At 44.1% G+C, this 19,617-nt stretch overlaps 1 protein-coding gene across 1 annotated transcript in view; it reads right to left on the bottom strand.

Annotated features, from left to right (window-relative positions):
- Positions 1-7,535, bottom strand: part of HDHD5 (haloacid dehalogenase like hydrolase domain containing 5) — a 147,032-nt gene extending 139,497 nt beyond the window's left edge. The window contains exon 1 of the mRNA XM_086952882.1: positions 7,327-7,535. Coding sequence (XP_086809008.1) covers positions 7,327-7,458 — 132 coding nt within the window. The 5' untranslated portion in view covers positions 7,459-7,535. The remainder of the gene's footprint in view (positions 1-7,326) is intronic.
- Between the last annotated feature and the right edge of the window lie 12,082 nt (positions 7,536-19,617).

The following is a 19,617-nucleotide window of genomic DNA, read 5'->3' as shown; positions in this document are numbered from 1 at the left end:
CTAGGTTGGCCCGTCTCGTCTCATTCCATATCCTGTGTGGAGGTGAAGTGATCTAACTAACATACCACTAATGACATGCCGCACCAACCACGAGTGTGGAGGGATGGCGGTCAGGAGTGGAGCAAGGACAGGGAGTAACATAGATTATCTCATGTAATCCAATTACTTCCACATCTCACCCACCCTTGCTCTATTGCTAATGTAGTGAGGTCTAGAGAAACACTACCAGGATGAAACATGGTCAAATACATGAATGCACAACAAACCCCATCGTCAGGTGACACAATGCACAATGAACTTTATTGACTATCAAACATAGAGTGACCTAGGAGCTCGCAGTCGGAACAGCCTTACCAAAAGCAACTGCTGAAGCGCATGACATCAGAGGAGGAGAAACTGAGTAGATGTCACCACCCAAGTGGCAGCAAGAAAAACATCAAACAGTGGAATGCCTGAAGCCGGAGACAGAAAGCAGCCACCTCCCCTGCCTCATAGGAAGACGTACATCCCCCGACACCTAAGAAACTTCGAACATGATGCATTCACCCACCAGCTCAGGGTAGCCATAGTTGATCTCAGCCCTGTTCTGCATAACAAAAATTGACAAACGCTTCACAGTTATGGAAAACCTGCATCTGTGCCAGTTAAATCACAACAGCACACCCAACATTCACCCACAACGGGGTCAGAAATATATGCTCCCCAGACAGAGCCAGGAGAACCACTTCTTGATCAAAATGGAATGAGAGAGCACTAAGGATATGAAATAAGGAACAGACCCATGCATCTGATAAGAGAGCTGAGTGGGGCTCAGAACATTCCAGCGAACCCAAACCCCTAAAGACCTCCCAAGACCTTATGGCCACCAGAAAAAAAGAGCTTTATAGGGCAGGAGACCCAATGTAATTAACTCCAAAGGATTAAAGAGGGAACCCTGCAAAACCAGGTGCAAATCCCAATTGAGAACCAGCACCATCGCAGTGGGATTCAGCAGGAAACAAACATTCAAACGATGAGACACCAGTGAATCCAGGCCCAACAAAGGAGGCCATTGGACTTTGACAGTTGCCACCATCAGACAGTTACGAAACCCCTAAGTAGGAAATCAAGATTTCTGGTAAGTGGACAAGAAAGGGACTAAACCTCAGTAGACAAACACCAAGTTAGCAAGGAAACCCAGTGGTGGGTACAAGAACACCTAAGTTATCAGGCTCTGGGGCTACTCAACCACCAAGGTCACATCTCTGATATTCTCAGGTAGTGCGGGCCTAATCTTTCAGCCTCCATACCCCAACCTCAAATGGGACAGCTGCAGCCTGGACAGGACTGGAGAACTCGAAGGACTTGGAACTACCTGGAGTAGCTGCAGTAAAACCACTGCCAGAGGCAACACCCTGGGAAACCATTCCCTGAAAACCAAGTAAGGTTTGTGACTGCCACATAACTGTCTACTCTAAATCAAACAGGATGCCAAATCCCTGACGTGTGAATGCCACGAATCCTTCCTGAAAGCTTGAAATTCCCTTCAATTGTACCTCCACTGACACAAGACTACGGGCCACCTCCCCTGGGCTTGCAGATCCTCCCAAAGTAGCCCCCAGCCTGAGGCACTAGAATAGGTTATCACCACACATGCAAACACGCTTCCTGGAGATTATACAAGGGCATCAGGTGAAATCGAGCACCAGGAGCACAAGGAAAGCTGGGTCTGTCTTTCAAAAGTTAAGAACATTTCTGTATCAGTGTTCTCACCTAAGACAACCTCCTGTTTCCAAAAGAAAACGCCTACTTGCTGATGTCTGGAAGTCTACCCCAATGAACCTTATTAATTGGGTAGGCTCCAGATATTACTTGGGGAGAGCGAGTAGGAATCCATGCATCTGTCACTACCACCAACTCCAGGAGTGAATGACAGATTGATAGAAAGACGAGGCACAGATCAACTAATTGTCTAGGTAAAGATTACTTATTAGAATCCACAGCCCACAAACTGTTAGGAACCAGACATACACTATTCTTCTATACCAGGTCTAAAATTCCTTAGTTGAGAAACCTTGAACAAGGAATAAACATCACCCCTCACTCCACTGTCATGCAGTGGAAGGTTTCCAACAGGCTGTCTAGGAACCCAGCCTCAGACAACCATGTCTCCCAAATAAGTATGCAGACGATCTCTCAAAAGACAACAAAAACAAAAATGTCAAATAACAGGTGGATTGCCTCCCGCCTCCAAAGAATATGGGGAAAAAAAGAGGTGAGCCCGACCTAGAGGAGGGTGGAAGAAGAGAAGAAAGACGTCCGAAGAGTAAGCCAGGGACTTCTTGAGGTTTGTTAGCGAGCAGCTGGTCTCACTTCTTTTTTCAGAAATGGAGCAAGTCAACTAAGACCTGAGGGCAATCATATTTTAGAACAGCAAGGAAATGAGCAACATAAGGAAGGAGGGGAGAATCAATAATGGATGAACAAGCAGAATGTTGTTTTCATCTCTATCAGGTCAAACCTATCAGAATACGAAATCACATTTCAAACTTGACAGGAAAACATATGAATGTTCACTGTGAGCATACAATGCCACAAAAACACATTCCTCAAAGCCACCATGGGAGAGAGGGAGGGAATCAAACACAATACAATGACGCCTAAAGCTGGCAAATGAAAAAAAATACAAAAGTGGGGGGAAAGTCTCTTCTCAAAAGAACTCGGCAACGAGGTACAGGGGAGAGACAAATCGAGGAAGGCTCCAAAGCACTTATAAGGCCCAAACAAGGCCTTACACATCAGTGCCTGCCACTTCTCCATAATCATAAGGCCGGATACACGACTGAGGATGAGGCCACTGCAACCAGCTGTGATTTTCTCAGTTCTCGAAGATTTCTCCTTCTTTAGGCTCAAATCTGTGAAAAGAGGGACCCTCTAGTCACATCTTTTCAGCTTGTTTGAGAATGCATCCCATGTGGAATCCACCTGGATCACTGAGATAACAGTACTTAGAACTTACTACCCTTAAGGGAGATGGCCATGCTAATACCCACAGCTGTACCATTCCTGTCGGGATTCATCACACTTTATGAAGAATTTCAGCATGATAAAAGAGAAGCAACTCCCGGAATCATGTAGAATGCAGCTCCGCGTTTATTTACAGTCTCTACACTGTATTCTCTAAGCACACCAAGGATGTTATAACCCACTACTGGAAATGATTTGGTTTGGTTTAGTCCAGGATGCCACTGACTTATCATTGGTCCTTAAAATACTGCAAGACTTTCCCTTTGAGTTTTTGTACATGGAGAAGATTACGTGGCTTACTTTGAAGGTGATCTTTTCGATTACAATCACGTCGGACAGGAGAACTGGGCCCATTTTTGTGTAAATAACCAGGGTTTATAATTTTTTAATGGAGGGAATTGGGTTAAGGACTGATCTAAGTTTTTTTTTACTAAGGTTCCTTCATTGCCTTATAGAGAGCAGGATTGTTTACCCCTCTCTTTTCTTAATTCATCAATCTATCAGTAGAACTTGTTTCAGTCTTTGGATGTGAGGAGAATTCTTTTAGTGTATTTAGATCGTACCAAGAATTTAAAAAAGACAGATCATTTGTTTATTACGTTTCACCACCAGGGTAGCAAAGCACTGGGAATTTCCATACGCAAGTAGATCAAAGAAACAATCTCTTTGGCTTATTATACTTCTAAGGCTACTCTTTCTCATAAAATCCAGGGCAGATCAACAAGAGGCACAGTAGTCTCCTGGGATGAATAATGGTGTTTCCTTATCTGAATCTGTCGTGCAGGGATTTGGGAACCTCTTCACACATATTTGAGACATTACAGAATTCAGGGTGTCAGCCCTTTCCAGCATTAAAAGGGCTGACTGATGGATCAGGGATATGTGTGAGTCTTCAAAGAAGAGAGCCCTAAGCACAAATACAACGAATACTCTGAGTAAACTCATAGATTACACAAAGAAAAATAAACACTGGAAGTCCACACAAAAAGGTCAAAAGTACAAACTGTGAAGGTTTATTCAAATGTAAGAATTATTACAGAGAGCAAAGAGATAACGGTTAGCCAACACAAAAAAGGTCAAAAGTACAAACTGTGAAGGTTTATTTAAATGTAAGAATTATTACAGAGAGCAAAGAGATAACGGTTAGTCCGCACAAAAAAAGGTCAAAAGTACAAACTGTGAAGGTTTATTTAAATGTATGAATTATTACAGAGAGAAAAAAGATAATGGTTAGTCGATCAATGCAAATGCTAAAAATGCTATTAAATGCAAATCAGCATTTTCTCTAGAAGCTGAATCCGAATCTAGTCAATAGCCAGAAATCCATACGGTTTAGCACAAAGTTAGTATTTAATATTCTGCCATAGGGGCTGCTCAGTTTACTAGGAGAATAGAAACATGAAAAAGTATTGATTTAGTATGAAGAGTAACATGGAGTCGGCTCGGTAAGGATGTAAGGGAGAAACCTGGAGCATCTCCCAAATGCAGAGTTTTTACATGTTTTAGACAGAGTAAACATACAGGGTATAATATTAGAGCTACCCAATACTGAAAAAGGAAACACATGAAATGGTATAATGGCTTTTGCTTTGCATCAATTGAATAATCCTGCATGATGCCCTACAATAGAAAACAAAAAGGACATTCGAACTCTGTTCGGCCAAAGGAAATGATCTTCAGTTAAATACAGTTGTACTTTACTTCCTTCAGGAACATTACTCACATTTAAGAAATGTAGTTATTAGTTAAGAGGTTCTGAAGCCCAACTAAAATATTAAACACAATGCTTGTCAAGGACAACCACAAAAGTCACTAAATTAACCTCTGCTAACCCCTCTGGTAGATTAGCACAAAGCAGTCAGGCCTAACTTAGAGCCATGTGTAAAGCATTTATACAGCACTCAAACAGTAATGAGGTGAAAACACAATTCAAGAAAAATCTCAAACCAATTTAGAAAGATAGAGTAGATTTTAATAAATCAAATTACACCAAAATGATCAAATCCAATCAATAGAATCGCAAAATTAAGTTTTAACGGTTTAGGTGAAATTAGCGCAGAGACTCACAATGTCCCACTCACGGTTATCTGGTCATGCTCATAAGTACAGGGCAACTGCAATAGAGCTTGGAAAGGATATAGGAATCAGATTGGTTAAGCTGAATAATTACCTTCTCAAAGAGTTTTTTTCACTTTGGCGGGGACAGCAAGGAGATCGCTGTCGGCACTAGAAGCAGGTCCAGCACGGCAGGCAGTCATTGCTGTAGCGCGAAGAGCCAGTCATCGCTAACCTTCACCCTGTTTGACTGTCACGGATGGTCGTTGTTGGCACAAAGTAGTAGTTTCATGTTGCTGGTCGTCGCAGATGGTTGCTATCAGCAAGAAGAGTAGGAGCTGGAGCTCTGCATTGTGGTAGTTGCAGATGGTTGCTATCAGCGCGAAGAGTAGGTCCCTCTGGAGCTTTGCATTTGTGGTCGTCGCAGATGGTCGCTATCAGCGCAAAGAGTAGGTGCCGCTAGAGCTTTGCAATGTGGTAATCGCAGATGGTCGCTATGGATGTATGGTGTTACAACGCATGCTTTTACCACGCATGCCTTTACAACGCGGTTTTTACAACGCATGGCTTTACAACGCATAGTGCTTTGGGGCGCTGGATAGTGAATAGTTTAATTTACTATTCCAACTCCAGTCCCCGTGGATAGTAGGGAAGGTGTTGGATAGTAAATCAAACCTCTTCCCTATCCTAGAGCGCCCCCCAGCGCAATGCGTTGTAATGGTTTGCGTTGTAAAAGTTGCGTCGTAAAGGCACTGCGTGGTTAAAGTTGCGTTGTAAAGGATGTTTCCCGTCGCTATTAGCGCGAAGAGTAGGTCCCGCTGGAGCTTTGCATTGTGGTCGTCACAGATGGTTGCTATCACTGCGAAGAGTAGGTGCAGCTGGAGCTTTGCATTGATGGTCATTATGGGCAATCGATTTTTTGTGCGAAGTTGTGACTTCAAAATCACGAGGAGCACACAACTTCTGTGACTGTTCCCATTGGAGCAGGGACGACTGATTTGTATATGGGTGGGTCCAAACTGGGGTGTCCATGAAGGGAATCGATCTGAACCAAGCCATGTGCCAGGCCCTCCAGACCTATCAATCAACTCCTCACTGCTCAACTGGTGAAAGTCTAGCCACCTTGCTATTTGAGAGAGCCATCAGAACAAAACTCCCTCAGTGGAACCTGGATCAATTGGTGAATACAGTCAAGGTTCAAGACACTGACGCGACTCGGACAAGGAAAATGAAATCATATGGAGATCAGCGCCGCCGCGCCGCCATGCCCAGGAGACGGGGTACTGGTTCAACAGAGACGAAGACAGAAAACAGACACACTTTCTGCCACCGATCCTGTACAGGTTGTGGCATACAAGGCACATATGGTGACAGCACATCGTCTTGGACAATCAATCACTCAGGACACATCACATTTTAAACACCTAGCGCAACACTTATCAAGTCCTGAAACCACACGAGGTGAACCCCGCCAGCAGGTCTGTCTCAAGTGCCTGAGCCTATGTCACCGTTACACAATACTGTTGGACCGCGATCACCTCAGATCCCCCCTGCTGGCAGAAAAGTGCGAGCGCCTCCCTGAGAAAATGTGATCTTAGTGATGTCTCCCACTTTTTATTTAACAAAGGGGGAAATGTTACATACTGATGTTATGCGCACTAGATCCCTCGTGGTCCTGGGTGGACTCAGAAGGAGAAATATGTAAAATGCAGGGAGGTCTTACGGTGTGGTTAATGAGAAGTATGATGTAATGCGCAGCGCGTGAGTGTATGCTGAAGAATAAAGTAATGCTTGGCTGCAGCTCCTGTATGGCATAATTCATCTGCATGCGCCTGGGCTTGGAAATACACTACACCCTTCAACATATGAAGAGAACTAGCTGCTTTTATACGTTTGTGAATGTTCACACTTATTTTGGTCACACAATCTTTCAGTCTTCCATTTTCCTGCATACTGCTTTATATATTTTTGGCATCCCCAAGGATGCCGGCACATGTCAGCCAGCTGAAGGAGCATCGATCATGCCTGTCAACCAGTTAACGTCCTGAGGATGACTTTCAGACAGCCCTATCTGTTTTACAGTCAATATCACTAAGCATGCTGGGAACTGTACAGCCGTTCTTAAACTGGGGAAGGCGAAACTACAAAATCCAGCTGACATGGTGTTACTAGCTAAAACTCAGGCGCTGGCGAAAAGCCTCCCTCAATACATAGGAGCTAGTTGGCATCTACGTTATTTTCAGAACTGGGCGGTGCTTTTCTTACCTGAATGGACACCCCGCCTATGTTTCTGAGTCCCATGAACAGCCTGCCCCTAGCACTCCAAGGAGCACAGACTGACGGGCACCCCTTAGTTACTGCTAAAAGGAGGGAGCCGGTGTTCTTGAGCAAAGCCATTAGATCTCCAGCTGAGGAAAATCTGCGCTTAGCAACAGTGCTGCTGTTTGTGTTCGAACGGGTGAAAGTGAACGTGCTCGCCCTTGACAGCTAGCAAACGCTGTAATGAAAGCTCCATTCGAGCCTGTGATAAATATCGCAGCCATCTTGGACTAGAAATGTAGACATTTTACAACCGTACGGCGTTTCAAAATGCGCCGCATTTTTCACTTTCATTGGTAAATCAACATAATTTGTAAATATTTTAGAAACATTTTTTAATCCACCCGAAGTATATTTTTTTACAGATGTACTCTTTCAAACACCGTTTGGTAAATATATAAGTACAGCTGTCTGAGCTGTTTAAAATGTATTTTGGCTGTAAGCCCTTGGACATCAAATTTAAAGACACTTTGCACCCAGAGGGCTGTTAAGTTAATATACAAACGATTGTGTTTACAGTCTAGTCCTTCCTCTTTTGCCTCTTTTTCAATGTAACACAATGTGACTTCCAGAGAAACCAGGTTCTGTATGTAAAGGTACTATCTAGAAACAGAATTACAAGCAGGTTTCCCGTGACTATCTAAAATGATGGTCATAAATGGTATTCTTAGTTTTTGTCTTCAGCCGACACGACTGCCCTCACCTTAAATTACACTTCAAACCCTTTTTCCAATATTAAGCTGCAGGAGAAAGCAAAAAAATGAAGCTGTTTTTTCTCTAAAAATATTGAATTCTTTCGCCTACAGGTGTGTTGCAAAATATTCCAACACTGGAGTTAAAATAGTAAGTCTCTGTTATGTTGCTTCCTTTAATATTGTATGTTTTACTTTAAGGCTCGTGATGTTAGAGCTTAGAATTGTATTATGTAGCTGTGTTCCAGGTAGACAGGCAGTTACTGACTGACTGCAGAGCCTTCCAGTTGTGTTCCTGGCACTACCTGTTCTTCCAATAATTCATCTCAATAAAGATACTTGAGTAATCCAGCTGTGTGGTTACTTAACAAGTGGCGACAAGGGAAAACGAGGATGATGAAGATAACCTTCAGATTTTAAGTATTCGACGGAACTCGGAAACGAAGAAAACTAAAAAAAAAAAAAAAAACGGAACTTTTGGAAGTATTATCGTACCATATTAACTATTTTCTCCTTCGCGCGCTGGGCACTCACAAGGTAGGAAAGAATATTGTCATTTTATTTTACTTATTGGTCAATTGAACTGACCTGCATCATTTGAAGTTTCCCGTGAGCGCGAGTGTAAACAGCATTCAGCGCGAGTGTTGCCAGCTGTCATATCGCTAAGACGTCGACGTGCGTGATGATGTCATTGCGCAGGGTCACGTAGCGTGACCTTTGCGTGGCGGCCATTTTTTTGTGACGAAATCACTACGATACTTCGGAAAGAAAAGAAAACACGATTTTTGGAGAGTTGGAATCGTTATCATTAAGGAAACACTATATTCGGCGGAAAGCAATTACTAAATGGAATATATATAATAAACGGAAAGAACAGGTGAGGAAGTCGGGACACTTTCTTTAAAAAAAAAATAATATTAATAACATTTTGTTTTTTTACTTGTGATTCAATTAAAAAAAAAAAAAGGAGTCTAAAGACTTGTTTATGTCAGAAACTCATTCTATGGACGGAGGTGATCAGACTAGGGCTGAAATTGAAGGGGATATGGCTCAACAGAGTTTTACCATAAGTCCACCACAGCCTTTCTGGTCCACGGGATCACAACCAGAGATCAAATGGGTAGAATGGAAGGAATATTTTACTAATTACATTTGTGCTATCGATGAAGCAGGGAAAATGAAGGCTGAACAGAAGAAGAGAATATTATTGCATTCACTTGGTCCTAAGGGTTTAAACTTTTTCACGTACGCAAAAAGTGGTGAATGCAGATTTGAGTGACTTTGAAAATGCCTTGAATGATATGGACAGATATTTTGCACCTAAGGTGTGTATTGGTGTAGTAAGACATAAATTCTTCCAGAGGAAGCAAAAGAAGGAAGAATTAGTAGATGAGTGGCTAGATGATTTAAAGAAATTGGCAATTGACTGCAAATTTGGTAATCTACATGATGATCTTATCAGGGAACAACTGGTCATGCACAATGACAATTCGCCTATACAAGATCGGTTATGGGTGAATGGAGACTCACCGTTAGATGACGTACTTGCCATTATGAGGAAATCTGAAATGTCGGGTAGATGTGCCAACGTGGTTAAAGATACGGAGAAAGATACTGAAAAAACAACTTCAGCAGTATTTAAAATCCAGAGTGTTTCAAAGAACACTAACAGACAATTCCAAGGGAAAACAACTAGCCTGCCATTTAAGAGTCAAGGAAGAGATAGGAATACAGAGAAAAGGAGATGTTACCGTTGTGACAGCCAGGAGCATTTGGCTTTCAGCAAGATGTGTCCTGCTTTGAAGAAGAAGTGTGGCATATGTGGATTAGTTAGACATTTTAGCAAAATGTGTCGCAGACGTAGTAACGTTAAATGTATTTGGAGTGAGGAATCAAATGCAGGAGAGAGTGATTGTGATGATGATGAGTGTATAAAGAATGTAAGAGGGAACTATATGCTTAAAATTAGCGATGAGGCAATGGAAGGGAAACCAATGTGTGATGTGTCTTTGGGTGGTGTAACGGTTAAGGTGTATGCTGATTCTGGTTCTCCATATACCATTGTAAATGAGGAAGTGTGGAAAAAGAAATTTGTACACAAAATAGGGGATCATTTGAATGCATCTGATGTGAATCCAGTGGGTTACACAGGTGAGAGGATACATTTGTTAAGATTCAGATGGCTCTCTTTTCTGTTTAAAGGAAGAATGACAAGAGGAAAATTATATATAGCAAAGAAGGGGCCATCTGTGCTAGGATGGTATGGCCAGAAAAATCTTCATATCATTCTAGATCCAAATAGTAAAGACAAAGTGCTGGTACTAGATGAAGGCAGTAAAATAGAAGATGTCTTGAAGGATAAATTTGCCAATGTTGTAAGTCAAAAGTTGGGGAAATTGAAAGGGTTTGAGCACAGGATTATGCTTAAGGCAGATGCTCAGCCAAAAGTACACAAGGTCAGAGGAAGTGAAGAAAGAAATTCAAGGACTTTTGTCTAAGGGGGTCATTGAGGATGTGGACACGTCGGAATGGATTTCTCCGATTGTTGTCGCGAGGAAGCCCAACGGAAAAATGTGTTGGTGCATTGATTTACGCCATCTGAATAAAAACATTGTCATAGAAAGGTTCCCTTTACCAAAAATAAATGAGATGGTTTCATCTTTAAGAGGGGCAACATGGTTCTCAACGATTGACCTCTCTGCTGCCTATCACCAGGTAGTTTTAGAACCAGAATCGAGACATCTGACGGCGTTCATCACGCCATTCGGATGTTATCAATTTAAGAGGATGCCATTTGGCTTGGCGTCAGCGGCAGCTGTTTTTCAGCGATTGATGCACAAGTTATTTGGTGAAATGGAGGGTGTATGTTTTTTCCAGGATGATGTTCTTATTACTGGAAATAACAAGGAGGATCATGACGCTAAGTTGATGAAAGTGTTTGAAGTTTTAAGCTCTGCTGGTTTGACAGTGGAATTAACAAAATGTAAATTTGGAGAAAGAAGTGTTTCTTACCTTGGTCATGTGATCAGTGAGGATGGTGTCAGACCTAAAGTCTCCTTGGTTGAGAATATCTTGGCTGCGCCAGCCCCTAGATCTAAAGAAGAGATCAAATCATTTTTGGGTATGGCGGAATATTGCGCCAAATTCATTAATAATTTTGCTTCAAAAGTTTATAACATTAGATCTTTGCTTAAGAAGAATGCAAGGTTTGAATGGACCAAACAGTGTGAAAGGGAGTTTGTTGAGAAAAAAATGAATTTGCAGAAAGTGAGTTCACTTTCAAGTTTTGACCCTAATTTGGATTGTTTGCTGACTACAGACACAAGTGATAAGGGTTTGGGTGCAGTGCTTTCGCAGGTTGGTGGTGATGGGAAAGTATTATTTTTTTTGTTTGCATCCAGGGCTTTGTCACCAGCTGAAGGAAGATATCCCATCATAGAAAGAGAGGCGCTGGCTTGTGCTTGGGCTCTAGAGCATTTTCGTGCTTTTGTATGGGGCAAGTTGGTACATATTCGAACGGACCACAAACCGTTGGTTCATATTTTGTCTACAGAAGGGACTGCAACGGCATCAGTAAGACTTGCAAGAATTTCAATGCGTATGAAAGAGTATATTTACAAGTTGAGTTACATGCCAGGTAGGGATAACGTAGTAGCGGATTGTTTATCCAGGTTACCTACGCCTCTGGAGGAATGTGTAGATGATCCGTGGGGAAATTTCAGTGTGGCCTTGGTTCAGGATTCTGGTGTCCCTGCTATTAGTAAGGAGGATTGGGCTAGAGAGCATGGTAAAGATAAGATCTTAGTTGATATATCTAAGTTTATTTGGGAAGGTTGGCCTAAGGAAAAGTTTATTGCTGATGGTTTGAGACCGTTTTGGGAAGTACGCTTGGAGTTGTCGTTTGAAAAAGATGTGTTACTGAGGGGAGACAGGATTGTTCCTCCGGTAAGTTTACGGAAAAGGATTATACAAATGTGTCACGAAGGACATTTTGGGATAGTCAGGACTAAAGTAGCTGTCAAAAAGTTGTTTTGGTGGCCCAAAGTTGATAAGGAGGTAGAAGATTTTGTGAGGGCATGTTTGGTTTGTACCTCTGCTGACAAGTCTTTAAGGACTTTGAAACCTGTGATGAGTGAGGGATTAATTCCCGGTTTTCCTTGGGAGACAGTTGCTGTGGACATTTTTGGTCCAGTGGGGGAACTCAGAGAGTATGGATTAGTTGCTATTGATCTTTTTTCAAAAGGGCCGGTGGTTAAATTCGTGGAGAAGGTAGATACCCAAACTGTTCTTAAGTTTTTGGACAAGATTTTTACAATGGAAGGGTTACCAGTAAACATTTTAACGGACAATGGTGTGCAATTTTTGTCGAATTTGGCTCATGATTATTTTGAAAGATGCGGAATTAAACATAAGACCACAGCTCTGTACAATCCAAGTGGTAACGGCACGGTGGAACGTTTCAATAGGGTAATTAAAGGAATTTTGCAAGCTGCTATTAATAAGAAGTTAGATTGGAAGGTGCAAATAAAGAAGGCAGTATGGTCTTACAGGGTTACTGTGCATAATAGTACAGGGTTATCCCCTTTTGTGATTTTGAGAGGCAGGTCACCAAGGTGTAAGTTTAGCCTGGGATGGATGTTTGAAGGTAAATTGGAAAAGTGGTCTATTGATGAGGTAAAGAAGAATTTGGAAAATGTGCATTCTAAAAGCAAAGATTATTATGACAAACATCATGGTACTAAAGATACCCAGGTTAAGATTGGAGATTGGATTCGTGTTAAGAAGCCTTTTAGAGTTCAGAAGGGTGAGAACAAGTTTGATGTGGCTAAACAGGTAATTGAGGTTTTTAGAAACTCGGTTAGGTTGGATGATGGGAAAGTGTGGAATCTCAAGGATGTTGCATTTGATATCAGTTTGGACCATGATAGGGTAGAGTCTAGTAAAGATGTAGCAAAGGATTTTGATTGGGTGGAGGATTATTTTGAAAATAGTGATTTGCAATCTCGTTTGGCTTTGGAGGAGAAGCATGGTGTACAGTCCCAAAGTCCTTGTAGTGTAGATTTCTCGGCTGTGCCTTCTCAATTAAGGGAAGGGGAAGGGTCGGTGGATGGTGATGTGAACAAAGCTTTGGTGGATGGTGCTTGTGGCACTGATGAAAACATGCAGTCAGGTTTTGTGAAGGATACTGTTTGTACTAAGAGGAAAAAGATGTTACCTTTGTGGTTGAATGAATATGTCATGTGATGTTGCAGAATGGCTGTCGAATGTGTTATTATCTTTTCATTATTGTTCTATTGGGTTTTTTAATTTTTTTTAGTTCCTTGTATTTTGTAAGGGGGGGGATGTGTTATGTTGCTTCCATTAATATTGTATGTTTTACTTTAAGGCTCGTGATGTTAGAGCTTAGAATTGTATTATGTAGCTGTGTTCCAAGTAGACAGGCAGTTACTGACTGACTGCGGAGCCTTCCAGTTGTGTTCCTGGCACTACCTGTTCTTCTAATAATTCATCTCAATAAAGATACTTAAGTAATTCAGCTGTGTGGTTACTTAACAGTCTCACGGACTATTTTGGGGGAACGTTTACTTTACGGAGCAACCCTCTATTAAAAACTGATAATATGTGTGCTCAGGTTGGGCAACACTCCCAATCTAAAAGGCCAGCAATCTTACCTTAAAGCTTCCAATGCAAGTTTTTAGGAAAATTATATAAATATATATAAACAAAATGCCACGTAGCACTTACCCGGAGAGATGGATTCAGGGACTGGTAGGACTGAGCATCAATCAGTCAGTGCACGGTCACATGGTTGGGGGCGGAGCAAGTTTTCCATGAATGAGAACAGTGCGTGACAATATTTAAACGGATGGGAAAGAGAATCCTGAAAGGAGCGGCATCTGAGGTAGACCAAAACTGGCCGAAATGCATTATGCCCGAATTTTTACCTGTGCGGTCTATTAAAACTCCCATCTTGTCTCTTCGCGTGGCCTCTGCTTCTTCTTGTTGGAGGAGTCGTATTGGATATTGTGCTTGTCAACCAGAGACACGCTAACAGAGGCACCGCTCCGCAAGTTGGCCTGGGCATCACTGGCGCGCTGCGTCTGCAGCTTTTTCTCTCCGAGTTATCGGATGGCCTAGGTCCTCCTGAGGATTCATAAAGAAGCAAGGGCGGCTGCGTTTGAAGCAGGTTGTGACTTCACATTGGATGGGGTGCATTGCAATCCCTACCCCTGCCCGGTGGAAGTTCGAATCTACAGGCTGGAGCATTGAGGGGACCCGAGGGGGTTGAAGACATTGCACCAATCAGGGCTCTGAACAACAGCCACAACGCGGATTGTCCCGCAAATTGCTAATAACCACATGGACTTGAAAAACAAAATGCCACGTAGCACTTACCCGCAGAGATGGATTCTGGGACTGGTGGGACTGAGCATCAACCAGTCAGTGCACGGTCTTATGGTTGGGGGCGGAGCAAGTTTTCCATCAATGAGAACAGTGTGTGACAATATTTAAACGGATGGGAAAGAGAATCCTGAAAGGAGCGGCATCTGAGGTAGGCCAAAACTGGCCGAAATGCATTATGCCCGACTTTTTACCTGTGCGCTCTATTAAAGCTCCCATGTTGTCCCTTCGCGTGGCCTCTGCTTCTTCTTGTTGGAGTAGTCGTATTGGATATATATATATATATATATATATATATATATATATATATATATATATATATATATATATATATATATATATATATATATATATATATATATATATATGTATATATGTCCCAAAACACTCCTCTGATGCAGAAAAGATGAGAGGCAACACAGGGGAATCCTGTTTGGGAGCCTTGAAATGGACCCTGGGCATTATGTATTTCGGCGACCCTTCACCTCGTCAGATGCCTCCACACTCGAGCAGCACTTCCAACATCTCCTAAATACTCTCCTCCAGCTCTCTCGGTGATTCGAGAGCCCCGCCCACAGTAGGTAACATGCACACCTGTAAGCATTCTGGGGAATAGAACTTCATCTCCTAGAGTTCTCCTGTGTGGAGTAGCGATGCACAGGGGTAACAAGTTGAGTGTTGCAATGTTCTCGGGGAGAAAAGGTGATGATGATGTTGGTAATTCGCCTCGCGTGGGAATGGAGTCCTCTGACCCCCTCAGGCCCCCACTTACGTTCCAGCCCCTCCTGCATGCACCGGGCGGGCCGCAAATCGGGAAGTAATCAATCCCGGCTCCTCGCACAGTGTCGAGCTGCCATTGCGGCCCCCGGGGGAAGCGAAGGTCGCAGACCAGTCTTCCCCCCGGGGTTTTCGCGCAATACGGAAGGACAAGGTGGAGGGCGGGACTAAAGGGGCTAAAGGAAGGGGTGGGATGGGGGAGGGCATATAAGGTGTCAGGAGAGGAAGATCCGGCCTCTTCCTGACACCTGAGCACCACCGGGAGGGTTTTTTAATTTTGTGGTTGAGCTGTAGGGTATTTTGAAGGGGGGCCGATTTGTCGATCGGCTGTCCAGATAGCGTTAGCATCTCGTTGTGCGGCTACGTGGAGATGCCCTGGGGAGTCTTTCGGCGTGGCTGGGGTTTTTCGCCCCGAGGAGAAGGCGGAGCTCAAACTGGTCGAGTGGAGAGGCCGCGGCGGGCGTGTCCAGCAGGTGAGGCCCCTGGCCTGGAGGGGGGTTTTCCCCAAATAGTAAGTGGAGCGCGTGTGGGTATCGGCCGGGCGCGGCAGCGGGGTCTGGTCTGCGACGCGGCTACTGCTGTGCACGTCGGTGCTGGCTGTTAGAGAGGGGACACCCTGTCGGGAGCGGGCGGGGCCCTGCACCGCGCGCTTCTGTTTTTTTCCTTCACCTGAGGCTTTCCTGGGGTTCATGGTGCGCTGCCTGTATCCGCGAGGGGTGGGGGGGCACGTGGCCAGTGCGAGGCTGATGGGGGCCCCGCAGCGGGGGTGGGGAAGGCGGGTGTCCTGGCTTTGCCTGCGGTCCCGAGGGGGGGGGGCTTGCTGTGGGGTGCCGGGGGGGGAGGGGGGGGCGGGAACCGGCCCCAGTTTGTCATCGGGTGGGTTTTGGACGTAGCTGCTTCTCGCCTTTCGGTTTACAAAAGACAATGGTCCCAACATGTGGACAGGATAGCAAAAAAACAATAATCATACACCTAATAAGTAGTATGTTTCTTTGTCCAGCCGGACAAGAATTTTATTTTAAATGATCAAGTTCATAAATTAAGTTTTAAGACCAAGATAACAAGTGGGCACATCCGTGACCCACAACATTCAAGACAAAACAACAAAGAAATGGCCAAAAGGCAAAGCGAAAATATGTCTGTATACTATTGTTCAGTGCTACAGACTTAATCTCTTAAACATAACCGTACCATTGCATCAAACAATATAGCATTATCATATTGCATATGGGGTTTTTTGTCGACAACGTTTCGATGCCTTTTTAAATTATGACATCATCATTAGGACGAGAATTATCAGCATTATTGTTTTGTTCAACAATTATTAACACAATGCCTATTATCGCATTACTTTACATGAAGGAAATGGGAGGCAAAGGGGAAGAAAAAACAAGAAATGTATATAACTATCGGCATGTTAGGAACAATTTTAAAACCTGGGTGACTTGAGAATTGCGGAGAGTGAAGAACCATGCATGTAGCCGAGTTGAGTCGGTAATCGGCGAGTGAAAGGGATGGTGATTTGTGTGGGTTCCGGGTCTCTTTTAAGATCAATGGGAAGTGAAATGACTAGTCACGATTAAACGGTCGTTCCAGTGATAAAAAGAAATGACATGGCTGGGTCGTGAATGGCGTGAAAAGTTACTGTGGCTAGGTTTATGGATGTGACAATAATCGCGGGTGGTGGCAGGAGAAGGAACCGAGTAACCTACATGTCGGTTTCCTCGTAGGTTGCCTCGTTCTGGGTTACTGGTTAGAAACCGCGGGGATTTAGGCTTTCTGAGAAAAGAAAATGTGCAGTTAGCGATTCCGGTCTTCTATTAAACGCGGGGTGCCTGTCCGAGGGTGAAGGACATAGATACCTTACAAAGCAAGTCCTGGCTTCCATCAGGATTGTGTAGAGTCGCCAGGAGTAGAGCGTGATGGCTCAATCTAAAAACGGAACGGGGGTTAGATACTTGCACAGCAAAGTATCAGAGTGCTCCATGCTAAATTACCGGAGGGCGAGAGTCACTTACTTGTAATGGCCGGAGCGCTATGGCTAATACGGCAGTCCGATGGGAGTGATCTTCCGAACAACCTGACTAATCTAGCCTCATGGTCTGTGAAAACCAATGAGGGACTTACTCGCGGGGTTTTCGCGCAATACGGAAGGACAAGGTGGAGGGCGGGACTACAGGGGCTAAAGGAGGGTGTGCGGATGGGGTAGGGCATATAAGGTGTCAGGAGAGGAAGATCCGGCCTCTTCCTGACACCTGAGCACCACCGGGAGGGTGTTTTAATTTTGTCCACCCGCCCACCCTGCAGGTTTTAGGGAAGGACCGGGGGTGGTTTGAGGGCTGGGGTGCCAGTTTAGGGCAGGTTGCAGAGCAGAGGCGGTACGGTACTTTGGAGGGGTGGGGAGTCACATACGGGCAGATCCACCCCTCGGGTGGGGGGAAAACGGTACACAGGTGACTGATAGTGGGGCATGGGAGGCAATGAGCAATAAAGGCAAAGTCAACAGAGGATGCTTGGAGGGCAAGTGAAGGTGAGAATGGGGAAAGGAAGGAGGTTATCGAGTGAATGGGTGAAGAGTCAAACAGGTGAGATGGTTTTGGAAAGGCAGAATGGAGAATGCGTGGGTATGGGATGGAAATGTATATTTCATGCATTGATGTACTGTTAATAAGTCTAAAATGATTAGGGAAATGTATATTTCATGCATTGATGTACTGTTAATAAGTCTAAATGATTGCAACCTTGTTCTAATAAATGGCCTTTTACGCTTCAAGTAACAGCGTGGAGTGCAGTTATTGCGCGATGGCAACAGCCCTATCCCAGCTTGTGCAGTCAGAGGCAGGCCGGAGTTGACCAAATCCTTGGTCAAGTCCGCAGTGTTACCAGCAAAGACTCCAAAACGGAACGGGGCCTCTAAGACACGCTGCTGGCTGCGTGTAAATATGTCCAAAAACACTCCTCCTATATATATATTTGTGGCAGTTACTTTTCCAGGGTACTGGAGCACTCTAACCCACCGCACCCGCATCTGAACAGTGCCGCTGCAGTTGCAGTCTGTGAACTTTCACGGAGGAACCAAGGGCCACTGTTTCTGATGTTTCAGACCTGCCCACATGTGGACAATTGCGGTTGAGGCGTCCTGGGGACCCAGCGGGTGATTTCGACTCTGCAACGCAGCTGGCCAGAATACAGCACCACGTTCTTGAAATTTCCCTGGATCCCAAAGATGGACACTGTGACACGAGAGGAGCGCCTCATCCAGCATGCAGTGAGAGGTGCATGCTGGGATCTGTAGTCTGCCGACGCGGCTACAGTATTCTGTGAGACTCTAATCCTGCCCCCAGGGACAACCACCAATGGTAGAACAAGTGGGTGTTTATTAGCTGTGTACTGGCGCGAAGCTGTGATGTTGGCAGGCATTTTTAGAAAGTCATTTAAGATGAAACGCGTCATGCCTAAGCTGTTTGAGGAATAAATCACCTACCTGGCTCCCGGCTGTGTCCCTCCGATTCTTCCATCGGCTTGAATCCTGTGTGGCATATATATATATATATATATTTATTTATATATATATAAATGCTGCACACAACTGAGACTAATTAAATGAGTTTATTCACTGAGATTACACAACCATGACCAGGAGCGTCTGTCACCTGCAAGCCTCTCCTGCAACTGATTAACGTGGCCATAGCCTCGCAGCAGCCGGTCCACTACTCGAGCATGGAATACAGTTCAAACAATAATGATGCATTATAAAGGAGAAGCCTCATGAGGTGGTGCGCTTAAATCTAATGAATCTCGTAGCTATATGAGACTTCACTACTACATTTCCTCCCTCAATAAGACACAAAATTAGAGCAATAAGGAGGCATCATAAATAATAAGTGCTGAAAATATATAAGCATATCCTTGCAGCATCAAAACTACAATGCAGTTGATAACATGCACATGAAAAATCACTAAATAGAAGATCAGAAGAGCTAGTTGCTCTGCTCCCCCTCGCTGCACGCAGCACTTTATCATATTGCTGCTTTTCTTGTTTTTAATGCACTGTTTGAATTTGAATGTGTTTTAAAATAAGTGCTGGACATTTTAACCAGCTGAGATTTTAAATCTGCTGGCATTCTATTCTCTCCTGCACTTACCAGTTCAGAGGGCGGCAGGGCATTCACTCTTCCCTCCCGGTTCGCACAGGTGGGGAGTAGACTCAAGGGGAAGCGCCATCTTGGAGAGGGGTGCGGTCTGTTGGTTTTGACCTCCCTGTATTCGTGGATATAAATCAGGCAGCAGCGCGGATGCGCCGCTGGCGCGCCTAAAGGAAGCCCATCTGCGCCCGTCAGCGGCCAGCGCCAGCCACTGTGCCCGA

This window comes from Lissotriton vulgaris, chromosome 1_2 (assembly GCF_964263255.1).
Source record: "Lissotriton vulgaris chromosome 1_2, aLisVul1.2, whole genome shotgun sequence".
In the NCBI taxonomy this organism is placed as follows: Eukaryota; Metazoa; Chordata; class Amphibia; order Caudata; family Salamandridae; genus Lissotriton; species Lissotriton vulgaris.
This window is presented reverse-complemented; position numbering and strand designations above follow the sequence as displayed.